At 41.0% G+C, this 27,846-nt stretch overlaps 1 protein-coding gene, 1 long non-coding RNA gene and 1 gene segment (V, D, J or C); all 3 read left to right on the forward strand.

Moving 5' to 3' along the window:
• The first annotated feature begins 294 nt into the window (after positions 1 to 294).
• trim25 (tripartite motif containing 25) lies at positions 295 to 24,414 on the forward strand. Of its 2 annotated transcripts, XR_005098938.1 has the most exons (11): positions 430 to 1,044; positions 2,500 to 2,595; positions 3,550 to 3,783; positions 3,896 to 4,064; positions 5,590 to 5,673; positions 6,021 to 6,107; positions 6,189 to 6,341; positions 6,439 to 6,495; positions 9,234 to 10,801; positions 17,491 to 17,494; positions 24,404 to 24,414. XR_005098938.1 is itself a non-coding variant. In XM_037260300.1 (9 exons), exons 1-9 carry the CDS (start codon positions 430 to 432, stop codon positions 9,770 to 9,772), a joined length of 2,034 nt encoding a protein of 677 aa, XP_037116195.1. In that variant the 5' UTR covers positions 295 to 429; the 3' UTR covers positions 9,773 to 12,129. The 2 variants fall into 2 exon arrangements, 1 of the variants encoding a protein (XP_037116195.1); XM_037260300.1 differs by lacking the exons at positions 17,491 to 17,494; positions 24,404 to 24,414 and having other exon boundaries at positions 295 to 1,044; positions 9,234 to 12,129.
• On the forward strand, positions 1,270 to 2,466 carry LOC119128416. The gene is made up of 2 exons (XR_005099004.1): positions 1,270 to 1,711; positions 1,757 to 2,466. It is a non-coding gene; the product is annotated as an uncharacterized LOC119128416 (long non-coding RNA).
• On the forward strand, positions 19,406 to 19,861 carry LOC119121980. The segment is given in 2 exon segments: positions 19,406 to 19,454; positions 19,551 to 19,861. Coding segments are annotated over 2 exon segments (360 nt in total).
• Positions 24,415 to 27,846: the final 3,432 nt, after the last annotated feature.

Genomic DNA, 27,846 nt, shown 5'->3' on the forward strand with positions numbered 1-27,846 from the left:
TCAACAACATAAGTCTGAACACCAAATAACATGTTTATGACTGAGAAAAATGACATACAATAATATCCAGGGAGTGCTGTATAATAATATATGTTTCCATTGCATACATGTGTTTTGCCTTCTGTTTTGTTCAATAAAAATACTTAATGTTTCATGAATTCGTTGATGTTTCAAACCGGGCGTACGGTGAATGCGCGTATGAAACTGGCGGGGCTAAGAATCACTGGTTTAGGTCTCGCTCACATTGAGCCACGCCTCGAACTGCACTCTGAAGCCAGAGCTACTGACGACAGCCAGTCACGTGACAAATGTCACTTGAACTCTAACTTTCGTTTCGCGAGAAAAGGAACTTAAGTTGCGTTGGCTTCTCAAAAGGAATTTAAGTTTCGTTAGCTTCTCAATCTCCTCAGTCGACACTGAAACGTCGCCATGGCTGACGTCGACGACTGTGAGCACTCTCTGCTCAGCCTGGGTGACGAGCTGACCTGCAGTATCTGCCTGTGTCCTTTTGACTGCCCAGTGACCATCCCGTGCGGCCACAACTTCTGCCAGGAGTGCCTCCTCTCTACTTGGAAGGACAGCTGTATATACAGCTGCCCACAATGTCGGACCAACTACCCCATCAAGCCGGAACTGAAGAAAAACACGGTCCTCAACGCCGTGGTCGAGACCTTTAAATTGCGGTCGACTGAGACTGAGCCAGATGTGCCCGTGTCCGAAATGCCGGGGATCCAAGCGGCCAAAGGTGCCGCCGCCATACGCTGTGATACGTGTATGGAGGCGGACGCCGTGAAGACGTGCCTCACTTGCATGGCCTCCTACTGCGTCGAGCATCTGCGGCCGCACCGCGAAAACCCGGTGTTCCACGTACACCAGCTGACCGAGCCCGTCGACGACCTGCTGGAGCGCGTCTGTCCGGAGCACCGCAAGTTAATGGAGCTCTTCTGCACCAAACACGATCGCCTCATGTGCACCTTCTGCCTCCAGCAAGCGCACAAAAGCTGCGACTTTATCACAGCCGAGCAGCAGAGGACCAAGCAAGAGGTCTGTAACTAAAATGGACAAGAACGCGGAAAATTACCGTATTGGCCCGAATATAAGACGACCCCGATTATAAAACGACCCCTTCTTTTTCAAGACTCAAGTTTGAAAAAAGACTTTGTCTAGACGCCGAATGTAAGACGACGCCCCCCCCCCCCCTTTTTTTTTTTTTTTTCAGTTTTATTTCAATGCAAAAAACCTCGTCTTATATTCGGGCCAATACGGTACATTGGTTGAAAGCAACTATCAAAGTCTGCTATCAAGTTAACTCTTCTTTACAGTATGGTATAGCAACCTCAGAAAATACTATAAACTAAGCTGCATTCATATATCAATTATATTTAATTAGCTAGCTTTTTCAAAGATCACCTTCAGTAATTGATTGGCTGATTTACTGAGTGCTTTTGAGAATTTTCTTGGAGCAACTGAGCCCAAAGCAATGGTATTTTTCTCTGTGGGTTTCAAATATGAACTCCAGCTTCCTCCCACATTCAGACGACATACATGTTATGTTCATTGAACACAAATGGTCCATTGTTGTGAATATGAATGAATTGCTGTATGTTGCTGCAATTGATGGGTGACCATTCCAGGGCCTGCTGGATATTATATTTTTGTCAATGCTTTAAACGTCACTTGAGTAATATTTCACAACTTTTGAGCAATTAGCGTCATTGTTTTTACTGTCAAGCGTTTGCCTTTTTGTCTCGCAAAGTCATTCATGCACCTCCTGACTGAAAGATAATGAGCTATTTTGAAATGTGTTTATAACGCAAAATGTCCTGTGACGAGCTATTTACATATAATACATGCTATATAATACATATAATGAGCTATTTTCTAATGTGTTTATAAAACATAATGTCCTGTGACCGTAGTGAGGATAAGCGGTTAAGACCTTAAATAAATGAATGAACGCAATTTAAGGGTCATAGCTCTCGAATGGACAGATCCCCACACTTTGTGGACAAAGGCAGATAGATAAAAAGAGAAGGAATCCAGAGAAGCAGGTTATTGAATGTGTACTGTACGTCATTGCTGTTTGTTCAGTAATCTTGATCGCATGATCTTTAACTTCTTACACGAACTGTGAAAACTACATTGTACTTCACTCAGTCAGTTGGGCTCGGCTCCAGTTCATCCGTGACTCTATCGGTATAAAAATAGATGAAGGAATTAGTTTGTGGTCCACAGAACAATATGATGGCAACGCCCATAGTTGATGTCATAAGTATGGGTGTTGTTTTCCTTTTGTTAAATGTTGTTAAGGCAGTTTCTGTTGAAAACGCCAAAATGAGATCAGTCTTGTGCAAATTCACGACACAAAAATGGAATGACTAAACCTTCTCCAAATCTACACCTGTGCCATTCAGAAATCAAATAAAATGTCATTATTGTTGGTTTAACTGACCTTCTAAACTGGATTGCTTGATTGCATCCTTTTTATTCTCTTTGCAGTCCAACCTGATACAGCAATTGAGTTTCATGAACAAGAAGATTAAACAAAACGAGACCGTCATATTGCAAATGAGAGACATGCAGCTTACCCTGAAGGTAAGCATGGAGCTGGACATGCCTGAGTTAAGTATTTTGCCTGTAATTCGCAATTTTATTGTTCTGAGCATTAAAGGGACACGCGACCTAAGTTGTCAACTTCCTATTTAAACGAAAATTGGCACATTTACTTAACAGTGTTTTTAAACTTTATTGTATCAAGGATTCTAAAAAAAAATACATTTAAAGTCCCAACAAAGGAGAAGCGGCTATTTTTGCCCACCGACAACCAAGGGCGAACAAGGAAAGGTGATCAAGTTCGGTCGGCGTTGAGGGAGATAAATTAACAAGCAATGTAATTAAAGTCATGTGTATCAGACTAACATAATTCATTACTAAATATTTAGTAATAGTTTATGTTGTTTTATTTACATAGATAACCATGAAGAGATAGTAGTAAATGTTATTTAGCAATGACAAGCTTAGTATTCAGTTTTATCTGCTAAATGTAGATCATTTGATTTTTATCAAATGTTATAATATTGCTTCTTTTCCCTATCAAGACCTCAATGTAGAAACTCCGTAGGTACACCTTAAGACAGGGATTGTCAACCGGTGGCCCGCGGTCCTCTAGTGGACCGTGTCGGTATTGCAGGTGGGCCACTAAATTGGAAATGGAAAATAATTGTATCTTTATGTATTTATAAAAAAAAACATTATTTAGACTTGAATTATTTCCCAGCTAATTTTGTAAAGTATATACCCATTCAAATTATGTCAGATGTAGCTGGGATTCCCAAAATAGACATACAGCTGGAAATAAATAGCCCGTATTGGTCTATCCTCCTTCAGTGCAAAATAAAATAATATTCCGCCAAAGCAGTGGTCCCCGAGTTGCTTCTTGGTTATAATGGTGGTCTCTTGGATGAAACCAGTTAAAAACCCCTCCCTTAAGAAATACTGACGCACAGTAAAAAAATATTGGATGTGAATCCTCTTGTGTTCATATTCTAGGGCAACGCCACCACCAAGAAGTCGGCAATGGCTCATCAGTATGAACTGATCCGAAACATGCTGGCCAATGAGGAGCGCGCCGCGATGAGCGTGGTGAACGAAGAGCTGGAGTCTTCTCAGACCAAACTCAGGCTTCTCATGAAAAGGTTTTCTGAAAATATTGATAGCCTGAACAAGGCTAAAGGGGATGTCCAGAGTCTACTTTGTCAGGCACAAACAATGGCCTTTCTTCAGGTAAGAAAATTGTGTTTTTTTCACATTCAGCACACCAATTTAACCTATTTAATATCTATCAGTTAGTTCGATCAGCAGTGTCCATTTGACAGTTGTGTTTCCCTCCTCACAGGCTTCACTTAATCTGCCCAAAGCTGCAGCATTTGATCCGTATGCCCCTCGAATGTACTTGAGTTCCAAAAAGCTGACAGCAACCCAGGAGTTTGCTGGTAATCTGAAGAAACACATTCAAGAAATCCTGAGTCAGCCTGTTGGTGACAGACTGCCATTAGCTAAAACAGGTAACGTTTTTGGTTGGAGTAGGTTACTCTACCATATGTACAATTGATATAAAAACCTGCTCAGATGCCAGGTGTTTGTGATATAGAAAAATGAGACCACAAAAGAATTTCTCAAAACCACTTGTACAACCCAATTAAAAATATATATTTTTGAGAGGGCGAGTAAAAATAATGAGAATATCTGGTTGTGCCAGTGTGCACACCCTGCATAACTGGGGTGTGGCTGTTTTCGGAATTCAATCACATTCACACGCCTGTCACTATTTCATTGATCAATTGTGAATAAGGTTGAGTTGTTTGAAAAAGGTGTGTCCTGACAAGAACTATTTGTTTGTATCATAGCTGGAGGTTTGACGTTTGTTCCAAACCAATTTGCGTCAAAATTTGTGAAGGATTCAGTGACTTTTAATGATCAAAGCCAAACACAAACATTTGTGTTTGTATAGCTTCACCGCCTTCTTCTTCGTTATCTTCATTTTTTTTTTCTTCTGCCTTCTTTATGGCAGCCGCAAACACCAGTCACTGTTTTTCAAAACCAAGGTGTGCAGTAATGGCTAACCCATACTAACTTTCACCTCAAAATTAGACATTGTAGAGGTGATAGGGAAATACATCAATCCATTTTCTGGATCGCTTAATTCTCACAAGGGTCGTGAGCGTGCTGAACCTATCCCAGCCGTCGTCAGGCACTAGGCGGGCCCGGGACTGGCCCTAAACTGGTTGCCAGCCAACCGCAGGGCACACAGAGACGAATGACCATCCACACTCGCACTCACACCTAGGAAAAATTTGGAGTGCTCAATCAGCCTGCCAGTTTTTGGGATGTGCGAGGAAAGCAAAGTACCCAAACGAAACCCACACAGGCCCGGGGAGAACATGCAAACTCCATACAGAAAGCCTGGAGCCAGAATCAAACTGTGAGGCGGAAGCGCCACCATTTTGCTTGATGGGGAAATGAAGCTTCAAATTTGCTTCATGAACCAGTTGTTACATTTTTGACTCCCCTCGATGCACCTACTGGTTTAAATAAAGAAGTTCAAGAAATGGCAAGTCAGAATGCTTTCAGCAACAGAGAGCGCTCTCTAAAGGAGCAAAAAAATACAACTTGCTTCATTTTCCCCATCACTACTGTGATGCTGTATTCACCTGTTAAAGTGAAATCAGGTTATCCCCCCCCGATCAATAAAGTATTTTATTTTTTATTATTATTGGTTTTATGGTTATTTGACTCTAAATAGGAGCAAATCCATCCAGGACACTTGTGATTTTTCCAGTGCTGATGTTCACATTTTTAAAATAGACACAGTGGATCCTCCCAAAACAAAAAAAATATTCTATATAAATAAATAAGGTTTTTCTAAAAATGTGACTTTTACTACATTTTTTTTTATTAAGCATGGTGCTTGTCCCCTAAAGTTCCAACATTTCGAATGGATGGGTGAATACTTTTCTATACAACATGAAAATTAATGACAAAATGAACAAAAGATTATATAAATACTGTGATGTTTTTTTTTTTTTCTAGAAACGAACATCCAGACAGGACATCCCATCAGCAGTCCCGCAGCCGCCAAGTCAGTCAATGTCAAAGCTGACAAGACATGGCAAAGTAAGAAAATGTTACAATTTAATTTATTTTTCACCATTCAGTTTTAATAGGAACATCATCCAGGACACTTGTAATTTCTCCAGGTGAAAATTTAGTGAAGTTGTTCTCATTTATGCATTTTTTTTTAAAAAAGACAGTTGATACGCTGAAAAGAAAAAAATAATTCATAAAGATTTTTCTAAACATGTGACATTTACTATATATTTTTATAAGCATGGTGCTTGTCCCCGAAAGTTCTAAAATTTCAAGTGGATGGATGAATGCTTTTCTATACAACATGAAAATTAATGACAAAATGAACAAAAGAACAATACAAATACTGTGACATATGTATTTTCCTTTTTCAGAAAAGAACATCCAGACAGGACATCCCATCAGCAGCTATCCCGCAGCCACCAAGGCATTCGACTTCAAAGCTGACAAGACATGGCAGAGTAAGAAAATGTTACAATTGAATTTCCTCATTCACCCAAAAGTCAGGTGATCTAATTCTGTGGAAAATGTGTTTTCTTTAGAAAAACAAAATAAGCCCATTCCACCCCAGGAAGACGGTAAGCAACGTATGAAAAATTTGTCACGTTCTATGGAAAACCTCCTGGCGTCGGGTGGGAAACTAAAATACAGACCCCAGCTGACTCACATGCCTTCTGAACCCAAAGAAAAAACAGGTATGGCTTGTCTGATGGAACACATACTGTGTAAAACCATGTAAATGGATGTCAGATCTATTTCAGCATTTCCGTTTTTGACTTATTTTTGCTTCAGAAACGATGGATCGCCCTGCCGACCTCATTGGTGAAAAGAGACACAATCTTGTGACATGTACGTTTTTGAACGTGATCTTATTTTTATCCTGCTTCTTCCTACTATTGTATTTCCTCTTTGTGTATTATCCCACATTCCAAAAACATGGAAGGTAGGTAAATTGACCACTGGCCATAGGTTTGAAAGTGGGTGCAAATGGTTTTGTGTGGGCCCTTCAATTGGCTGGCGACCAATTCAAGGTGTCAGCTGGGAAACATTCCAGTACGACAGCGAGTGTTTCACTTGAATGACACTTTGCTTCAAAGGAATATTGTGGTCACTGTCTTTATTGTGGCTGCAGATTGATAATATTCTGTCCAACATTAAAAGATGAATATGAGACTAGAGCTCAACTGTTCAGCTTTTATTTCCAAGTATTTACATCTGGACCTGATACTAAACTTACATACAGCCTTATTTACAGAACTGCCTTTTATTTTTTGTTACGGAAATCACTAACACAAGCTGGTTACACCATAAGTCACATTGATCAAGCAGTTTCAAAACAGGAAAATATTTAACCACACAGTAATAGCAGACGTGGTCTGATTCAGTCAGTCCGCTCGAGTAATGTTGCACTGACACATGGTAGCGGATGAGTCTGAAATAAATTTCTACTGGTTGGCAGCTCTGGATTTGTAACAAATCCGCATTGTTTTTAGGCACCAAAAAAAAAAAAAACCCCGAAGACATAGATCTAAAGTAGATAAAATTGCGTAAGACGTTGACTCGGTGACGTTTTCAAACATTTGCATTGTTCTTTTTTAATTCTTTTTAAGGCAGGTATTGATACTGTTCGTTTTGGGGTTGTCACTGCCGTCCGTCTCTTTAGTAAGCAGAATGCAGGCTAGTCTCTAAAGCAGGGGTGGCCAACCAGTCAGAGACTAAGAGCCACATTTTTTACTGTGTCATCGCAAAGAGCCACATCATACACATGAGCACACATGAACACCCCCCCCCACACACACACGCACACAAACACGCACGCACACGCACGCACACACACACACGCACACACACCCCTCTGCTCAGCCAAATTTATTGTGTGACATTATTATGTCACGCACCAACATGATAATGACAAATTGACTCCTACAGTACTAAAACCACAGACCAAAGACCACATTTTCAACAATGAGCATTGTGTGCATTGTCTCACACAGACAAACTCTCAGTTCAACAAATTCCACAAACAAAAACATAATACGTTTTTTCACTTACTATGTGTGGCGGGACAGACCATTCGTTTGAGTTTGTCGTTTTCAGGAGACAAGATTTCAATAACGTCACTGAGGCATATTTTAACGAACTCCACTTCATTGTATGGCTTTTTAGCCCGTGCAATGTTCCAAGCCAGTTGAAACAATGCAAGTGTGACAGTCTCTGAGTGCTTCGTAATTTTTTTGAAAAACTGTACCTATTTTTCTGCCTGACTTTTCAAAGTCTCCAAACTTGTGCTTGCGAAATTCAGTCCCTTTTGCAAAGTCCTTATCGATATTGGCATGAAGTGAGCTGAAGTGGCGCTGACCATTTGAAGCTTTTAAATGCGCCAATGACGTCCGACATATCAGGCAGAATGGCTTGCCATAGCGTTCAACAAAAAACAACTTTAACTCTGTTAAAAACGTCCTGTGTTCATCGTCATATATTCGTTTAGCTGTGCATTTTTTCCTTGCCATTTTGGCAAGCGTCTTGTCAGCCTTTCTGGACCTAATGGGCCCCCGTAGTCACAGTCGCCATTCATAAAAAAAGCGGGCAAAACCAATTCACCTCACGCGCATGCGCGTTTGACCAAAATACCATATTGAACTCAAGCGAAGCAAATACGCACGAAAAATAAACACAAATGTTGATATGAACGTAAAAGAGCCGCATGAAACTAGCCAAAGAGCCGCATGCGGCTCGCGAGCCGCGGGTTGGCCACCGCTGCGCTAAAGCTTCAGTGTGCAGACTGACCCAGCCACTCTAGACCTTCTCCCCTGCCTCCGAGCATTGCTTTTGATTCATTTTACATCTGGTCCTCTCTGCGGTATACATTAGGCAAATGTGTCTTTTTCACTGAGACCAATATGATTTGGGTCTCGGACATGACCAGTGATACACATTCACAATATCTACTCTATAAAGCTACTCTGAATCAAAATAATGAAATTACTCCAAGAGCCCTATTTTAGTAAAATAGTGCCCGTGTGCTGGGCATATCTTCATTTTCGTGCCACGACAAGTCCAGTCTACCGTGTTTGTGTCTGCGTTGCACCTGTCTGGGCGTGCCGCCGCACAATGTAGCCTCACCCCCGATGCACCTATTATTTGGTGCCACAAAGTAATACGCGTAAAAGCGGGTGTATCGTTATTTTCGTGCTGGGCCAATGGACTGATTCAGCACGTTTGTGAATTTGGTCGATGCGCTTTGCCTCATTGGGCATTTCTGCCTCGCCTTGCAACGCATCTGACAAATTCTAACCATAATCGTCTTTAAAATATTTTGATAGCACCTCTGTCACCATTGAAAGGGGATCACACACAGACGCCTGATCGGGAGGTGCAAGGCCTCTTCAATACACTCGGCGCAGTTCTACTGGGGCAAAGTCTAGCAAAATACTAAAAGAAAGAAAACTCCATTCAAATACACAGTTAGTTTGCACTTTGGGATGAGCCCCAAGAGTCCTAACCCCTGACAACCTATCCATAAATGATTTGAGATGAAACAGGGACGGAGTAATTTTAATGATGTTATCTATTTTCTGTGCTACCAGATGGCACTGCACTCAGTTTTGATCCAAAGACAGCGCACAAACGCATCAAGCTAACCGAGGACTTCCAAGAAGCATCTGTGTCAAACCAACCTAATCCAGCTATGTGCAGTGACTGCCCCGAGCGCTTCTCCGTCTTCACTCAGGTGCTCACGTCTCAGGGTTTCACTCAAGGGCGCCACTACTGGGAAGTTCGGCTTGATAACAAAGAATTCACGAGCATCGGGTTGACTTACGGTAGCATTAAGCGCAATGGTCCCACCAGTCGGCTTGGCCGCAACGCCCAGTCTTGGTGTGTGGAGTGGGTTAATGACAAAGTGTCAGCTTGGCATGACAACAATGAGGTTGTGCTCATGAATATCCATGCAAAACGTATTGGTGTGTTGTTGGATTATGATTCAGGCTCTGCTACATTTTACGATGTGACCAATAGGACGTGTTGCTTCTACACTTTTGTTTTTTCATTCACTGAGGCAGTGTATCCAGCTTTTGGGATTTTTCGCTCTGAGTCGTCTATCACGCTGTGTAAATTGTTGGCCTGAGGACCACATTGACATTCGCTACAGTCCAATAAGAGGCAAAAGCCAACTTCCGATTTGTTTGATTTTTAAAGCAAATTCCCATTTGATGTCCTGCTGATTATATTAAAAACATATATTCAAAAAATAAAATTTAATTATGAACCCATCTCGAGTAACTTTCTGCTGGTAGAGCAGTTTCAGATCAGCTGTCAATTAATCAAAATACTTTGAAAATGCCACGATAAAGTAAGTTAATAAACAGTTGCAGTGCAAGCGACCTATTGATCACATTTGCATGCTGTCAATAGCCTTGTTAAAACCTGAATATTGGCAGTATTTGAGTTTTAAAGGCCATGTAAACGCACACAAAATCCCTGAATATTATTCTGGTTTTACAAACCCAAATAAAACCCTGGCTTACCACTTGTCTAACCCAACTATAAACAAGATCAAGTTAACACTGACATATTGGTATGTGTTCCTCACATGCTTTTGCTTTATCCACAAGGAAACTTATCTTGTAGTACTGGGAGTACTTGTATGCCATAGCGAGCCTACTTGGTGACTGTGCTGCGTTTTCATATTATTTTCTGTTCCAATGGCAGAAATTGTACAGTGTGTGTATATAGACCGTATATACATATACGTTAGTACATCTGGCGCACAACTCACACAAGCAAAGGTAAACAATAATGGCGGAACTCGGAGATGTGGCAGAAAGTCACACTTTTAGAAAGAGGAGGAAACCAACTGTTTTGTCCTTGTGGCGAGTGATGTGAATATATTGTGTTTTATAGGCGGTATAAAGTAACAAGCGGACATGACGTTCATTTGTGTCACGTCTGTGCGTCACCGTTTGAATCGAGTTATTCAAATACGATAGTAACAGTGCGTTCAGGCATGTGAGGTATATTCTCATATATACACACATATTGTCATTGCAATAAGTACATAGTTACTAGAATTTTACAGACTTGCTGGCGCCAATTTAGAGAGGACACACTTGGTGGTAATTACAATGACCTTAATAGAATAGACCTTAATGGGTCTGTCAAGAGGCAATCAATGAACTGCACATGCGCAGTAGACAGTGACTACACCGCCCCACCGCAGCAAGTTTGGCTGCGCATACACAAACCCGGCGCCAAAGTTAACAAGCTAATCGACGCATTACGCATCAATCCACGCACTCGCTTTTTTCTACTAAAGAAAGTTTATGACCATCAAAAATGAGTGGGGTTGCTGGACCAAGTAAGAAGCCAAACCGTATCACTTTCGTACAGAAAGGAAGTTGGACTTCACCTTATTGACTGGGTTGACATTCCCTTTAGCACAGCTCCATCTAGTGGACGCATAATGCAACCCTAGTCAACCCCAGTCTGATGCAGTCGCTCCGATTCTATGCGTCTTTTAATCTGGTGCGGCTTATCTATGAATACATTTCTAAAATAAAAAATTCAATGATGGTGCGCCTTATGATCCAGTGCGCCCTATAGTGTGAGAAATACTGTATGTCAAAAAAGTCTGTCAGAAAAGTCCTTTTCCATCCACACCCAGCCTTGCCTGGCGACCATTCTGGATGGCCGCCGGGACAGACCTGCACCTTCTCAGAAAATACACAAGATACTTAAACAGGGTATTCAGAATGTCTCAGAAATGTTGACCTGCGTGGAAACGTAGTCATTGGTTGGTCTTGCCCTATCCACAAGGAATCTTTGTTGTCCTGGAAGTAAAGCATCCTCATCCAAGCGGACGTTCCTTAAATACATTGATTTCTCTGTGGCGTTTTCACATTATTTTCTGTCGTTACGGCAAAAATATCAGCGTGTATACAGATAAGTATCCAAGTGTATAAGTCCGTATGTCTGGCATGCAACAGGCAGAAATACACAAGCAGAAGTAAACAATCATGGCAAAGCACAAGACGCAGGCGATATCAAGGCTCAAAATAAGGGGTTGTGTACCGCAGTTTGCGAATCAAAAAACATATTTTGTACCTTGTCAAAATAGCTACACTGAGAATCACATAATTCTCAGCTGTTCTAATGATTGAATCCTTGACTCAAAATGTTTCAATCGGCTCACGGCACTTAACATGCGAGTAGTCGGAGTTCAAGGCAATCACATGCTGTTTATGCCGCACCAGCTAACTTTCAGCAAGCGTCGTCTGGCTAGCGCGTGTGATCAAACACGTCACGAAGTTGGTCTGAAGTTGGTAATGATTACCTCCATGGCTGCAAACAAGATACACATATGACAAGTATAGTAGTAAGTAGTAAAGTAAAAGGAAGAAGTCATGCTAATTGTAAAAAATAACCCAAAAATTATCGTTAGTCTTTAAAAAGTTTAAAAAAAAATACACACACATACGGTGAAATAAAAAAACAAAACAATGTAGGACTCACTGGTAATAAACAAGTAGAGGTAAATTGTCAAGAAAACCTTACCACTGCTTTATTCGTGTGGGGTGACAAAGGGCAGTAATGTCTATTTGTATGACGTGAATGTGGGTAGTGGTTTCAATTTGGGGATTTAAGTGTGCAAGCAGCTTTGTTCGTCCAGGCATGCCAATGTTTTTTCCCCGAATGTTTCAGAAACCGGACTTTTGACCATTACACAAATATTGACTGCATGTAAATGTAGTGGATAGGTGTTGGCATTTGAGGTCGGCACTATTAATGGTCGCCAAATTACATTTGAGCAGAATTAGTATGCATTTATTCTGTCATTCATTATCCGAATTGCTTATCCTCATGTGGGTCACATGCATGCTGGAGTCTATTCCAGTTTGCAAGCGACGGGCACGGTACACCTTGAACTGGTCACCAGCCAATTGCAGGGCACATAATGTTTTAATCGATTTAGCTTTGCTGAAAGGTCATACAACCAATTCAGGAATACTAAGTTTAATTTAAATGTATGTTTGCTTGAACGATCTAAAAAAAAAAAAACAATTTGTTAATATGTTGTATTTTTATTGTTTGATGAAATCCTTGCTTCAGTTCTGTGAAATTAAGAAAAAAAATTCTGAGCCTTGGTAATGAGAAAATTGGTAAAAATTGTACGACCTCTTTAGGGGATGTTGAAAAACGTGCAATGATGTATGTCTTCAATAGTCCCCCATTCAATACTTACAGCTGAATTGACCAAACTTGGCCCTCAAGGACCACTGTCTTCTCTACTTTATATGTCTCTTTGCTGCAACAGATCTGATTGAAATGATCAGGATAAATATCAAGCTTGTTCAGAGCTTCCAGATGAGCTTATGGAACAGGACTGAACACAACTTGCTGTAATACTAACCGTTGTGAATTTCCATGCATGTCTGCCAAAGTTGACATTAAGGGTGCGCTTACTGATTGAGTGACCTTCACTATCGAGACTGGTTTTGTTAGACTATGAGGTCAATTGTAATACACCCTTCAGTGATGCAATTGTTAACTCTGCTCTGCTATCAAAATAAACCACTCTTGCATTGTCATTTGTTGACTTTCTGCAATTATCAGCTGAATGCAAATTATTTGCACTATTTTTTGTCTAATATCGCCAAGTGTATGAGATCAAGTCTGATTGATGTTGTGTAACAATTATTTGAATGGAGAGGTTTTTTTTCTTTTTACCTAGCTTGATGTTATTTGCTTTTGCATTGTCATTACTATGCAGTCTATGTATATTGATCATAATTTGGTTCAAATAAACAGCTTCATGATTGCTATTTGTCTTTTGGTTATGATTAAAAGAGTTGAACATTGCACACATACGTCATCAAAATGTCATTCTAATGTCTTGGAGGAAGGTTTCTTTGATAAGAATTTAACACCCTAACCCTAAAACTCCAAATGTGCCAATTGTAAAAACATCAATAACACAGTGAAAACCCCATCACACACTATTTAATGAATTTATAAACTCAACAGAAATCATGGTGTTTTTTGGTACTAGCCTACGACAGACCAATCCCAGATGAAGTGCGAGTAACTGAGAATGTGGACGAAGAATTCTTTCAGCCTCACTGCGCAGCATGCCTGATGCTCAAATCATGGTCTCCCGTGGGTCACCAGTGTGGATGTCTTGCTCGGTGGCCTGTAAGCCCATCTAAAGGGAGAGAAGGGTCCCAATTGGTAGCAGAAAGAGACATTGTGACTATGGTTGTTAGAAATTCATTATTTTTATATAAACGGGTTTCCAGAGACCAAATTGTACGTACCATTCTCCTAATAAAAGAAAAACCTCACAATAGTCATAAAAAGTGTTAACCTGATAAAAGTAATAAAGTTGTAAAAAAAATAAAAATGAAACCTGACAATTGAACATTTTGGTAGAACATTTGTCTCTCAAATAACTTGCTGCAGCGCCAGAACATGACCATAACACAGTCGCAGACATCTCATGTTACAAGAGTTGAGAATCTCCCAACCAACAGGATAAAAGCTCTGGATATGAGGAAGACAGGCTACCAGTCCTCCTCAGCTAAGACAAACTTTTTGGCTCCTTTTCTGGCACGACGAAACACATCAGAAGGAATTAAATTTTGGGGTACATTTCTGCGGCGGCGCTGCTTAGTTCAAACTTACTCTGCGAAGGGATCCAAGGGAGCCGAAAATGAACACTTTCTGGCTCATTCTCTGGCCCGACAACACATCAGAAGGAAATCAATTCTTTTTTGGTAAATTTCTGCGGCGGCGCTGCTTGGTTCAAACTTACCAGAATGCTTACAGCTCCGGTCATTTCCGCCGGTGTGTCGGAGAGCTCCATGACCCGAGCGCCACTGGAATGGTTGGGCTGCAATGGAGCTGAATCTAGGGCCTAGATTCTAGGCTATCACCTTTAACGCAACCTGGAGTTTTCTGAAGAGGAATCCAAGAAGAGCTTACCATACAGTCCCACAAGAAGAAAGTTTTCACATGCTTGATAGGAGTGAAATGCGGTTGAAGAAATGCTGGTTGTTCAAATAAACTTCACAATCAGGTCAACGTCGTGTTATTGTACAATGTTTGTATTGTATATCGTTCAACTGTTCAAAAAAACACTTCAATTTGGACACGGACAAAGAATTTGACGGATTTGTGGGCGGGGATATGTAAATACGCACATTAACGTTTCATCCACGTCGTGGTGTTATTGTGCAATGTTTGTATTGTTAAAGTTTGCAAAGTTTGCCATATACAAAGTTTGTGGGATTTGTGCACGGGGATATACAAGTACGCACATTATCGTTTGCACAATGTTGTGTCATTGTGCAATTTTTGTATTGCATGTCAGATTGTATATAAAGTTTGTCGTATGTAAACTGACTGAATACCTCGTTGACTGGTTTGACATTTCCTTTAGCACAGCTCCATCTAGTGGATGAAAAACGCAACCCCAGTTGAATGCAATAGCTTCTACTATGCGCCTTTTAATCTGGTGCGCCCTATATTTGAAACTATTTCTAGAATAAAACATTCAATGAAGGTTTGTCTCTTAATCCAGTGCGCTTTATCGTGCAGAAAATACTGTCACCAAAAAACAGTGCCCAACAGAAAGAAAGCATGAAGCAGCACATTAAAAATATTGTTCAGGCCATGGATCAGCTCTTGATGGAGCTGCAAAAGGAAGTCTCTGAGCGGAGAGCAGCCCTTCAGAAAGAGATCGGTCATCGTAAATTTCAGCTCGAGCAAGCGGCGCAGCACAAAGCCCAGCAGATTAGTCAACTACAGATTAGCTTTTTGCTGCTTTCCAGCAAGAATTGGACACCCTTAGAGATACTTACTTAGTATGATCAGAGCAAACAAAAAGTGAAAGAGGAGCAAGCAGTCCGAGGTGCTGAAGAATGAGATTGAGGGTCTGAAGAACCAAATACAAAAGGTCAGAGTCTCTTCAAGCTAAAGAAACAAAGAAATGGAAATTTCAAAGGAAAGGAACAAGTTGAAAGCCTAATGGAGTCCTCTTCAAAGTCAAAGTCTGCTTTATTGTGACCATGCTGAAGGAGCGCATACAGAATCAAGAGTTTGTGAATCCGAAAGAAGAAGGTTCTTCACAAACAGATATGCTACATAAGGAGATCAGTCAGCTCAAAGAGCAGTTGGCATTGGTGAACAATATGCTCACCAAAACCGAGCAGAGGGTTGATTGACATATGGACAGCTGCCCATGCCCTGTACGCATCTGAGGAAATGCATTCCATTGTGACCAATGGCCATGTGTATTTTATATACGGACATTTTATAAAATGACCACAATAAATGTAGTTATGAACACAAAGTGCCTCTCACAAGCTGTGAGCAGGTGCTCATACCTGTAAAGAGAGGACGCCGAGTTTCTCTTCAAGTGTATTAACTTTTCGCTCCATCAGCGAAAAGGTCATTTTGCCCACTTTTTCATTTCGAAGCTCATCAAGTTCCAGTTGCAACCTGAAAGAAAGAAATGTGGGAATGGTGAATGACAGCCCATTTATGGGGGGGAATGTGGAGAGGAGAGTTGGTCGTACGACTTAGTCTTAGTCTCAAGTTCATTGATTTTTTTCCAGGATACTGAGCTCATGTTCCGCTTCAGTCCTGTCCGGACGATGCTGCTGGTTGTTAATGTGAGATTCTAAAGACAACATAAAGAAAAGGAGACAAAAACATTAAAGGCGAGGCATGCAATATAATCCGTGTGCACTTTTAGTTTTCTACATCACTTGTCAACCATCTTAAATACAACACAAAAACACAAGTTGAGCACCTGTTTGTGCACGGATACCCGTTCTTGAACTGTTTGCACGAATCAGGTCAAGAAGAAATTCTTGATGTCTGGCCATATCCAACAGAATTTCCCTCCGTTCGGCGGCGTCCATTATTAAATCCTGAAGAGGAGCTCTGTTGTGGAAATAAATAATGAAGTCAAAATGAATGAATACTTCATGCTTTAAATCTAATTAGCTCACATATATGTCAACGACCTTTATGTACAGTTAAGTAAGTGCCTCTCACAAGCTTTGATGATGCCTGTGAAGAGAATGGTCCACAACACGTGTTAGCAAGAATAAACGAAAACATGTCCATTCAACTGTACAGGTGGGTATTCCAGAAAGCAGGCGAGCGTACCATCGCACGGTCAGAGAAGGTGATTAAACGTGCCGAAGAAATTTGCCTGTTAGAGACGACTTACCGCGATCAATCAATTGTTACGTCTTCACTCGGCGTTGACTGCTAATTCTGATGACGCGCACTGGTTTGAGATCAGAAAACATAAAACATCGAGATCAAACTAATCATTCTTCACGTGGGCGAAGCGTCTCAAAATAAATGACATTGATTGGATAGAAGGCCGGAAGTTGAATGAACGTCAAGTTGAAGCTGGTGCTACCTCGCCGTAAAACAAAACGAAGGAGAAAATGATGTAACTTCCCGTTCACGAACGAGTCGTGAATTGCATTTCCCGTTCACCAACGAACGAATCTGTGAGTGAATAAATCACTCATTGAGTGAATCACTCACGGAGTGACCAGTGGTCCCCAACCACCGGGCCGCGGACCAGTACCAGTCCGTGAATATATATATATATATATATATTAGGGGTGTAACGATTCATCGATACACATCGATTAATCGATATAATGCTCTACGATTTATTGGCATCGATGCTAAACGTAAACATCGATTTATATCGCCGTGTTTGACCTCGGACATTAGACGCGACTTTATTTTGAAATCCAGTTCATTGTTGCTTGCTTCCTCTTTCCGGGAGCAGTACGTGTTGTGTTGTGAGCAGAGCAGGCACGTGAAAGGGGAGCCGACAACTACGCGGCTCCTGGGCTGGTGCTATGGCTAGTGTCCAAGAAGACGAGGAAATTCGCTCCCCTTTGGGCTTCAAGTCATTCGTTTGGAAGCACTTTGGATTCCAAAGAAAAGATGGCTCAACGGACAATTAAAATTATTGTAAATAAATAGTTCAGTAATGCACTTTAAAGTTAATGGTATTCCAAAAAAAGAAAGAATATTCATTTTTCTTTACTTATATGAGAAAAAATATAGGAATTTGATCAAGTTCAGTGTTAAAATAAGCACTTTGTATACTACAATACTCTTGTAATTTCCTAAATAAAGAGTTTGCAGTACCTTGTTGATTTTGCGTATGAATTGTTATAAATCAGGATATTGTTCTATATTTTTTATTTAAAAAATAAAAATATCGATCGTGGAGCACTATATCGTGATGTATCGTGAATGAATCACAGCAGGCTTTAAGATATCGGCAAATATCGTATCGTGAATCTTTGTATCGATATGATATCGTATCGTGACAAAACCCGCGATTTACACCCCTAATATATATATATATATATATATATATTTTTTTTTTTCTATCGACGATCAATTAATTCAGGTCAAGACGCTCGTCCCGGTCACGTGACATGTTTCCCCAGTCGAGCCCGCAAAGCTAGCAAAAATGAGTAAGAATTTATTTTGAAAAATATAAAAAAAAAAAAGGCGATTCTCAGTACTTCTTGTTGGTTACTTCGAGGATTTCACTTATCGCGGGTGGTTTTTGGAAGGGATTACTGTATTTATTTATATAAATGTATTATTTATTTATATAAAGGCCGGTCCGCGGAAATATTTCTGACACGTAACCGGTCCGTGGCGCAAAAAAGGTTGGGGACCACTGCTCTAGACTACCTGTCACAATATACATGTGCTTGATGAGACATTTATTTGTCGTGTTACCAAGTTTGCTTCCAAGTAGCTGCTACAGAGACAGATGGTGATACTCAGACTTTTTTATTTCACAATGCTTCAACGTCGCAAAGACACAGACACGGGTTCGGGCTCTACTCTGAGCATTGTCCTGGGCCAAACAGTCCTAATATATGTCATAATAAACATTATTCCATCATTGCATTGTAGTTACAGCCACACTTTGAGAAGTAGCCGTTAACAGCTAATATTGTTTCTCAAATCTGCTTTTTAGCGCTTATTCAAGAAATGGCTGGGCGTTTGCTTTGTAAATATTGACAAAAATAATGTTACTCATTTTCCAAAAGCTGGCTAAGGAACTGAAGAATTATCAATTATTTTGATCCAAAATAATAGATGGTCAAGTAAATAGTACTTACCAAGGATGAGTTTGGTTCCTTCTTCAGCGAACATCCACCACAGTGATGCAAAGCGGTGAGCCGTCCGTACAAAAACTCATCTACTGTCAATGAGCAATGATTTGCTGTAATACCGAGTACAAGTCCAAACAACAGGAAGTGGCGGCCTCGCACTTTCACAAAGGCAGGTGCGCTGGCAGCTTCATTTGCATGCGCCTCTGCCATCTCTAAAACATGATGAATCAGCTCAAAAAATATTTTTGCTCTCCAAGACCACCACAATGGCCAACACTGGAAATGTTAATTGTATTTCTTTCAGTAATTCTCTCACATGCTACAAGAGGGCGGCTGCGTAATAATAGTGGAACTTGTCCAACACTAGCAGAGAATCATGGCTCTAAAATTTAGAGTCTAAATTGACAATTGTTTTCGCGCGCTACCCCGATGAAGATGATTGTGAGTAAAGGAGGAAGCGATGTCTTCTCGCTTTCACAAAGCCAGCTGCGTTCGCAGCCTCATTTGCATGAGCTTCTGCGCTTCTTCAAAAAGTCTGCAGCACTCCTTTTGCGCAAACACCACTCGCACTACGAGTCAGGATGTGGTCTTCCGCACTTGCGCTTGTCCTTTGGGCTCTGCTGATTCCTGGTGAGACTCTTTGAAACTTGGTGTCAGAGCAGAATATTTCATAGGAATGACTAGTTTGACTTGACATTTGGTGGGTTCTCATTCATCTCATTTCAGGATCTTCTGCCCAGAATTTTCTGAGGCAGACGGACAAACTCATGCCTGTCTCTCTCGGAGGAAGCGTGACCATCAGGGCCAAAGGGAGTCAAAACATTGGTAACTTTCTCAGTTGGTACCAAGTGAAACCTGGACAGGCTCCCAAACTGCTCATCTACGGCTCATCATCAAGATTCTCAGACGCGCCATCTCGATTCAGCGGCACTCGATCCGGGTCTGACTACACTCTGACCATCAGTGGTGTCCAGAGAGATGACCTGGCCGAATACTACTGTTTCGCCTACTACGGCAGTGACAGGTCGACACGGTGACTCAGAGACGTACAAAAACCTCCTTGGACTTTTGAGGGAAGTGAAAGTGGTCTGTAGAAGGTGGCAAGTGAAAAGCAGAAGACAGAAGAATGCTCAACATAACCGGTCAGAATTCAAGTTTAATTCAAGACTATTTATGTCTATTCCACTATTTATTACAATATAACATGTAAAAAAATATCCTCATAAAAATACACATCACCACAAATTTTCTAGTGATGGGGGGGCTTTAGCTGTCACAACAGTAACATTGTGCCCGAGGGGGATTACATACAGGTTATTGGATTGGTGCCGAGTGACGTTGGTGGACATCGTTAAGAGAGACAAGTTCAGGACGGTGGTGGCACCGTGACGTAGCTTGATAAGGCATCCTGCAGGGATAACTGGGTTTGCGTGGGGGAGTGGCATGGAAATTCTGTTATTTGCCACCACCAGTTGACTGTAAAACTTCAGGCCCCATGGCCAAGGTGTGCATACAATGTCGACTGAACCAAACCACGGAATCAGAATGTTTTTATTATGTTTAATTCTTTATTATTATTATTATTATTTAATTTGTATTATATAATATTCTCACACTTCTACTGTAGGGAGTGTTTTAGTGTATTGTTTGCTCTCATTTGGGGTACTAGATTTAGATTTACTGGGCCAGTATGAACCAATTACATCGAGTCCACATCCAATTTTCATGTTAACTCCCTCCAGTGCATGATCAAGACCATTAAATCTCCAGGGGTCATTTGGATCCTGTGTTCTGATGTAAGAGTTCTATCCGCACGTCATTAGAGGGACAGGGAAAGGGCTTCTCTTCAGTGACACAATGATGCGCAGACTAAACAAGAAGTTTTGACAATTTCGATGTTGACCTAAGAAATGTACCAAGGCTACTCAGAAAAACTGTAGGTTAACAATTGTAATGTAGCATACATTCCACAAGGTGTCAGGAATACTATGAGAAGAACAGGCTGGGCCTTTTTTTGTGGAGTCTGCATAATAATGTGATTTCGTTGAAGGTGAATATTTATAAGACAGCCCTGTGAGTGACAGATGCCTGCCTTCTAGTTTGTCAGCCTCCACGGGGAGAAATATACATGTACTAAGTATATGACAAGTTTATTTTCGAAATGTGCTCTGCATCAAAACTTGCCATTTTGTTTGAACCTACACTGAATGTGATGTAAATGATTACAACCTTCATGTGGTTACTCTCATCACTGTCATCATGACTCCTGCCCCCACACAGGACACGTGCACATTCCTGTCATACTTAAACCATTCTTTAATCTGAATTGGGCAAATATGTCCAAATTAATAAATCATATTCTATTATTTACACAACATTAATAATACCTTGTCAATCTTTTGTGTGACTTCTAAGGTATGTGACAATCATCCCTGCTCAGAAGCTTTCAAATAGTTGCAAAATCCTTTTGAATCCCAGCATAAAGTTAGGGTGTGTTTTTATATTTACCAAAGGTTAGGGTCTGATTTTTTTTTTTTTTTTCACCAGTCAAGCAACACCTTTGCCAAGTAGGCCCTGCCACTCATTGTTGAGGCCATTTATATCCTCTGTAAGGGATGTGTGTCTATGTGATTGTCTAATACTTCCCAGCACTTCATTTATAGAGTATTTGGACTGATTTTTATTTGGTATTGTTTTCCTTTTCAACGTATATCAAGTGTAACTGTTTTTGTTCTTCTTGCAGAGGCTCGGTCGCCCCCAACTTCACCCCCTGCTCATGCATACTCGCACTCACATGCAAACGCGTGGCTCGGTGAGTGGAAAAGTACTAGACGAAGCTGCTCTGGGAGTGTGCATGTACTATCACAAACCAGTGGCAGTCTCCTTGTCTATCTACACGTAGAGGAATAACATCAACTGTTGATTAGTCCTCTCAAGGGCAACTTCAATTTGACACTATTACAGTATATTGAAGCTATGCACAGACTGGCAATTGGATGCAATGTTTCAGGGGCCAGGAATGAATGATGTCTCGGGTTGTTAAACAGTCCCGTACCTTGCTCGAGAGCACCTCGACAGTCCCCATACAGCAAACTGGCATTTCTCCAGCCATCTATATTTTATCTCCTGTTATTCCCATACAATGTTTCATTGCAGTAACTGATCTGACACCCACTGGATGGTTCCAAAGCATTTACAGACAACTTTTGTCAGCAAAGGTCCAAAGATAGAGCAGATATTAAGCATAGCATATGAATCAGTGATAAAAACAGATGTTAACGACACTTTACCAAAAGACAGATCATTTGGCCAAGACAGACAGCAAAGTGTGTCAAGGCAGATTTGCATTAACCGGCAGCAGAAAAAGTACAGTACACGGTCATAAGTCACCTTGTAGGTGAATGAAAACGGCCTTATGCTAGTCATTCCTAGAATTCTGTATACGATACTCGGAGCCGGTGGAGCTGTGCCAAAGCTGACAGGAAGAGAGTGTTGCATAGACTCACTGCCAAAAAGGACAAGTTAGAATGTTTTTGAAGGGTATACCTTCACATTATGGATAATGTGATGTTATTGTTCTGCTCCAGAATACATTTCTGTCTTTTTGACACTTTGAAAAAAAATTGTCTTTGTCTCTCTCTTATTAGTGGCAATAATTGTACGTGGAGAAATTTAACATGCATTATTCATATGACTTTCACACCATAAACTGGAGTGAAGAAATTAGTATGTTAAGAAACAGACAATAATGCAGAAACAACACATTTCATCATTCTGTAAGTGTCTAATCAGATTGTACTGATGTAAGGATCATAAGGTTACCTAACAGAATCATCACGCAGTCTTCATTTTTTAATCATCTTACTCCATAATCAGGGTTTTCTGTATGGAGACAATTGTTTCTTTTCTGTGACCAGAGAGTGAATTAATGGTTGGAAGATTAATATAAATATTGATCTAAGAGGGTTTGAAAGGACTACGTGAGTGTAGAAAAGAAGGCATGAGTGGGGTTGTGTCCTCTCCAAGAAGGTCTTGGCATGACTCAGATGTCAGGTCTCAAATGACTGAATGAGTGGGTGTCAGCTTTTGTCAGATCAACTGCACGATTAGCGAGCATAAATAAGAGGTCATCAGCACGGCTTGTCCAAGTGTATCAAATGATAACAATAAAAATGGAAAACTAAAGTTTGAAAATGTGTCATAGGATTTATGAATTAATGAAGCTGAAAAACACCACCCTGACTATGAAAAAAAAATATTTTCAGTGCCGCTCGTGGTCATAAGGACCTTCAACCTAAAATGTGCTACGGCACACTGTCAACCTAAAGCTATGATGGAGTGCCACAAGTAAGCAATTAGGCAAAGTCATTAGAGACGTGAAAAACATTCTCAGCCTTTCAGGTGCTGAGCTCGGCAGTCAACTCATCTGCGGACATGTGTTTTACGTTAGAGGTGCATCTTACATGATCCATATGTTGCCATACTTTCTGGGATGACATGTAACTTTTTCCACTGAGGTGGGAACATATGTGGATTTTGACCTATTTATGTCATTGTTTTGTGACCAAACTTAATAACTAATTTTACAGCTGAGCGGTCTCAGACGGCAAGTCATTAACCAGCAGAAGAATAAGGCCAAAAAACGTATACTCAACAAGTGTGGGTGAAGAGGATACGGCAATGGACAACACCGTTAATGAGTTTTACTGGACTATTTTTGTGTAAAATTCATACCCTATCCAAAACAGGGACAGTACAGAGACCAGTCATTACCACGTCGGCCTTTCATTCTTCAAATCGGGGCTGGCGTTTCCTGTGTGGGGCAAGTGCAGGGAGAACACTTGCAAGGGTTATGCCAGCTGCCTCTAACAATCCAAAAACATGTATAGCAGGTTAAATGAAGACCTTCAACTGTTGGTAAGTGTCGTCACCAGTGTGAATGTGTGTGAATCTAAAGGTGTCGTGTGTCAAACTCATTTTTGCCGCGGGCCGCATTGTAGTGCCCCCCCGGGCCTTGAGTTTGACACCTGATATACGGCCTCTCGCCCAGGTTTCAGTTCCCCGGCTGCCTCAAAAAAAAAAAAAAAAAATTGTGGTGCCCCTCAAAGTCCTGTGCCCTTTGCATTTGGCTTTATGGCCTACGTATATAGTGTTTGATCCTGCAAGAAAATACAATATTTGAAGACTCTAACTCATAATTTAGCTAGGTTTTGAATAATTTGGTTCTTAGCAGTAAATGTTCTTTTAAAGCCAAATCAAACCTGTAATTGTACATAGAAAATGTATGTCAATATTATATGTGTTATTTTTACATATTACCGTAATTTTCGGACTATAAGTCGCGTTTTCTTTCATAGTTTGGGTGGGGGGGCGACTTATAATAAGGAGCGACTTACAGTGCCTTGCGAAAGTATTCGGCCCCCTTGAACCTTTCAACATTTCGCGACATTTCAGGCTTCAAACATAAAGATATAAAAGTTAAATTTGTTGTCAAGAATCAACAAGTGGGACACAATCGTGAAGTGGAACAAAATTTATTGGATAATTTAAACTTTTTTAACAAATAAAAAACTGAAAAGTGGGGTGTGCAATATTATTCGGCCCCCTTGCGCTAATACTTTGTAGCGCCACCTTTTGCTGCAATTACAGCTGCAAGTCGCTTGGGGTATGTCTCTATCAGTTTTGCACATCGAGAGACTGGAATTCTTGCCCATTCTTCCTTGCAAAACAGCTCGAGCTCAGTGAGGTTGGATGGAGAGCGTTTGTGAACAGCAGTCTTCAGCTCTTTCCACAGATTCTCGATTGGATTCAGGTCTGGACTTTGACTTGGCCATTCTAACACCTGGATACGTCTATTTGTGAACCATTCCATTGTAGATTTGGCTTTATGTTTTGGATCATTGTCCTGTTGGAAGATAAATCTCCGTCCCAGTCTCAGGTCTTTTGCAGACTCCAACAGGTTTTCTTCCAGAATGGTCCTGTATTTGGCTCCATCCATCTTCCCATCAATTTTAGCCATCTTCCCTGTCCCTGCTGAAGAAAAGCAGGCCCAAACCATGATGCTGCCACCATCATGTTTGACAGTGGGGATGGTGTGTTCAGGGTGATGAGCTGTGTTGCTTTTACGCCAAACATATCGTTTTGCATTGTGGCCAAAAAGTTCGATTTTGGTTTCATCTGACCAGAGCACCTTCTTCCGCATGTTTGGTGTGTCTCCCAGGTGGCTTGTGGCAAACTTTAAACGAGACTTTTTATGGATATCTTTGAGAAATGGCTTTCTTCTTGCCACTCTTCCATAAAGGCCAGATTTGTGCAGTGCACGACTGATTGTTGTCCTATGGACAGACTCTCCCACCTCAGCTGTAGTTATCTGCAGTTCATCCAGAGTGATCATGGGCCTCTTGGCTGCATCTCTGATCAGTCTTCTCCTTGTTTGAGATGAAAGTTTGGAGGGACGGCCGGGTCTTGGTAGATTTGCAGTGGTCTGATACTCCTTCCATTTCAATATAATTGCTTGCACAGTGCTCCTTGAGATGTTTAAAGCTTGGGAAATCTTTTTGTATCCAAATCCGGCTTTAAACTTCTCCACAACAGTATCTCGGACAAATTCACAAACGTGCTGAATCAGTCCATTGGCCCAGCATGAAAATGACGATACACCCGCTTTTACGCGTGTTACTTTGTGGCACCAAATAATAGGTGCATCGGGGGTGAGACTACATTGTGCGGCGGCACGCCCAGACAGGTGCAACGCAGACACAAACACGGTAGACTGAACATGTCGTGGCACGAAAAGGAAGTTATGCCCAGCACACGGGCACTATTTTACTAAAATAGTGTATCATTCACTTGTACGAGACCCAAATCATATTGGTCTCAGTGAAAAAGACACATTTGCCTAATGTATACCGCAGGGAGGGCCAGATGTAAAATGAATCAAAAGCAATGCTCGGAGGCAGGGGAGAAGGTCTAGAGCGGCTGGGTGAGTCTGCACACTAAAACTTGAGAGACTAGCCTGCATTCTGCTTACTAAAGAGACGGAAGGCAGTAACAACCCCAAAACAAACAGGATCAATATCTGCCTTGAAAAGAATGACAAAAGAACAATGCAAATGTTTCAAAATGTCATCGAGTTAACGTCTTACGCAGTTTAATCTACCGTATTTTTCGGACTATAAGTCGCTCCGGAGTATAAATCGCACCAGCCATAAAATGCACAATAACGTGAAAAAAAACCATATATAAGTCGCTCCGGAGTATAAATCGCATTTTGGGGGGAATTTATTCGACAAAATCCAACACCAAGAACAGACATGAACGAGCAACAACAGGATAAACGATAGGTATGCTAACGTGATATAAACACAAGCGAAGAGCTGAGAACGGGCCTGACGTAACGTTCAGAGTTATCAAAAAAACTATTACATAAATAACACGTCTATAAAACCATCTGTGTCACTCCAATTCATTAAATCCAACTCTAATCATGCCTCCAAAGGAAGCAAGTGGGAGCAGTAAAGCCATTCTAAAACACAAAGACGCTCCTAAAGCAATGCGACAGTGAGCGCCCGGCGCGCTGCGGTTGCGCGATCGGACCAAATTAAGCTCCCTGCGCACTGAGGTCCACTTAAATTTTGGAAAGTACATCAGGACTTTGAAAATATTTTCTAAATTTTAGCGACCGCTCTGTCACAACAATGCGACCACCGCGGTGCAGTTGCGTGGTCGGCGGCGCGCTAAGGTTGCGCGTTCGGCGGTGCGCTGCAGTTGCGCGATCGGACAAAATTAAGCTCCCTGCGCACTGAGGTCCACTTAACTCCATAACTGGAGGTGGCACTTCCAGCCACGGAGGTGTGCGTAAAAGCCATAATAGTTTTTCAAATCTTCTGTGTCACTCCAAATCATTAAATCCTTCAAACTCTTCGTCCTCCGTGTCACTTACAAACAAAGCCGCGAATGATGCCGGTAATACGTAGGGTCCTTCGTCATCTCGTGATCGAATCCTTTGTCCTTTATGTAAATAACCGCCGCGCCGCTGACGTTACTTGCAGTTAAATTACAGTAATCCCTTGCTACATCGCGGTTCGTTTATCGCGGTTTCCAAACTTGTGAAAAAATTCACATAAGTCGCTCCTGATTATAAGTCGCCCCCCCCCACCCAAACTATGAACACAACCGCGACTTATAGCCTGAAAAATACAGTATTATTTTCTTATGTATATATGAACATTATTCAAGTTAGAACTCAAGACAGTCTTGTTTGACCAAAACGAAAACAAAAATATATTATTTATTCGTTTGCTTATTTATTTATTATCCAATATAAAGCACAATGCATTTATTATTTCTTCTCTGTTATTCCAAAGTTAGTACCGGACAATGCGTTCAATAATGTCTTCACTATGAGTACTCAGTCAGGGGATACGGATCTTCACAGGGGTAACTATTTTGGCTCGTGGTCATTTTGTGCCCTGGGCGAACCATCCTTTGAGGCGCAGCTCGCAAAACAAAACAAAAAAAAATCAGATTAATGTTGAACTTCAAGAGGAAATATGGCAACAAAGTAGTAACCCAGGTAAATCATAAGTTAATATTGTAATTGTGTTCCAATTTGCGAGCATTCAACTGTTTTACAAGACCTTTATTTAAAAGGTGTGTGCTGTTTAATAGCAAACAATTTTTTTGTTTTTTTCTATATAAAACTCCAAATGTGCCAATTGTAAAAACATCAATAACACAGTGAAAACCCCATCACACACTATTTAATGAATTTATAAACTAAACAGAAATCATGGTGTTTTTTGGTACTAGCCTACGACAGACCAATCCCAGATGAAGTGCGAGTAGCAGAGAATGTGGACGAAGAATTCTTTCAGCCTCACTGCGCAGCATGCCTGATGCTCAAATCATGGTCTCCCGTGGGTCACCAGTGTGGATGTCTTGCTCGGTGGCCTGTAAGCCCATCTAAAGGGAGAGAAGGGTCCCAATTGGTAGCAGAAAGAGACATTGTGACTATGGTTGT

This window comes from Syngnathus acus, chromosome 1, assembly GCF_901709675.1.
Source record: "Syngnathus acus chromosome 1, fSynAcu1.2, whole genome shotgun sequence".
Taxonomy (NCBI): Eukaryota; Metazoa; Chordata; class Actinopteri; order Syngnathiformes; family Syngnathidae; genus Syngnathus; species Syngnathus acus.

Bases quoted from the DNA above. Each gene is read 5' to 3' on its own strand.
- trim25 (XM_037260300.1), top strand. From the start codon at position 430: ATGGCTGACGTCGACGACTGTGAGCACTCTCTGCTCAGCCTGGGTGAC. The intron at 2,596-3,549 runs GTAAGCATGGAG...TTCATATTCTAG, and splicing joins ACATGCAGCTTACCCTGAAG to GGCAACGCCACCACCAAGAA. The intron at 5,674-6,020 runs GTAAGAAAATGT...TTCCTTTTTCAG, and splicing joins AGCTGACAAGACATGGCAAA to AAAAGAACATCCAGACAGGA.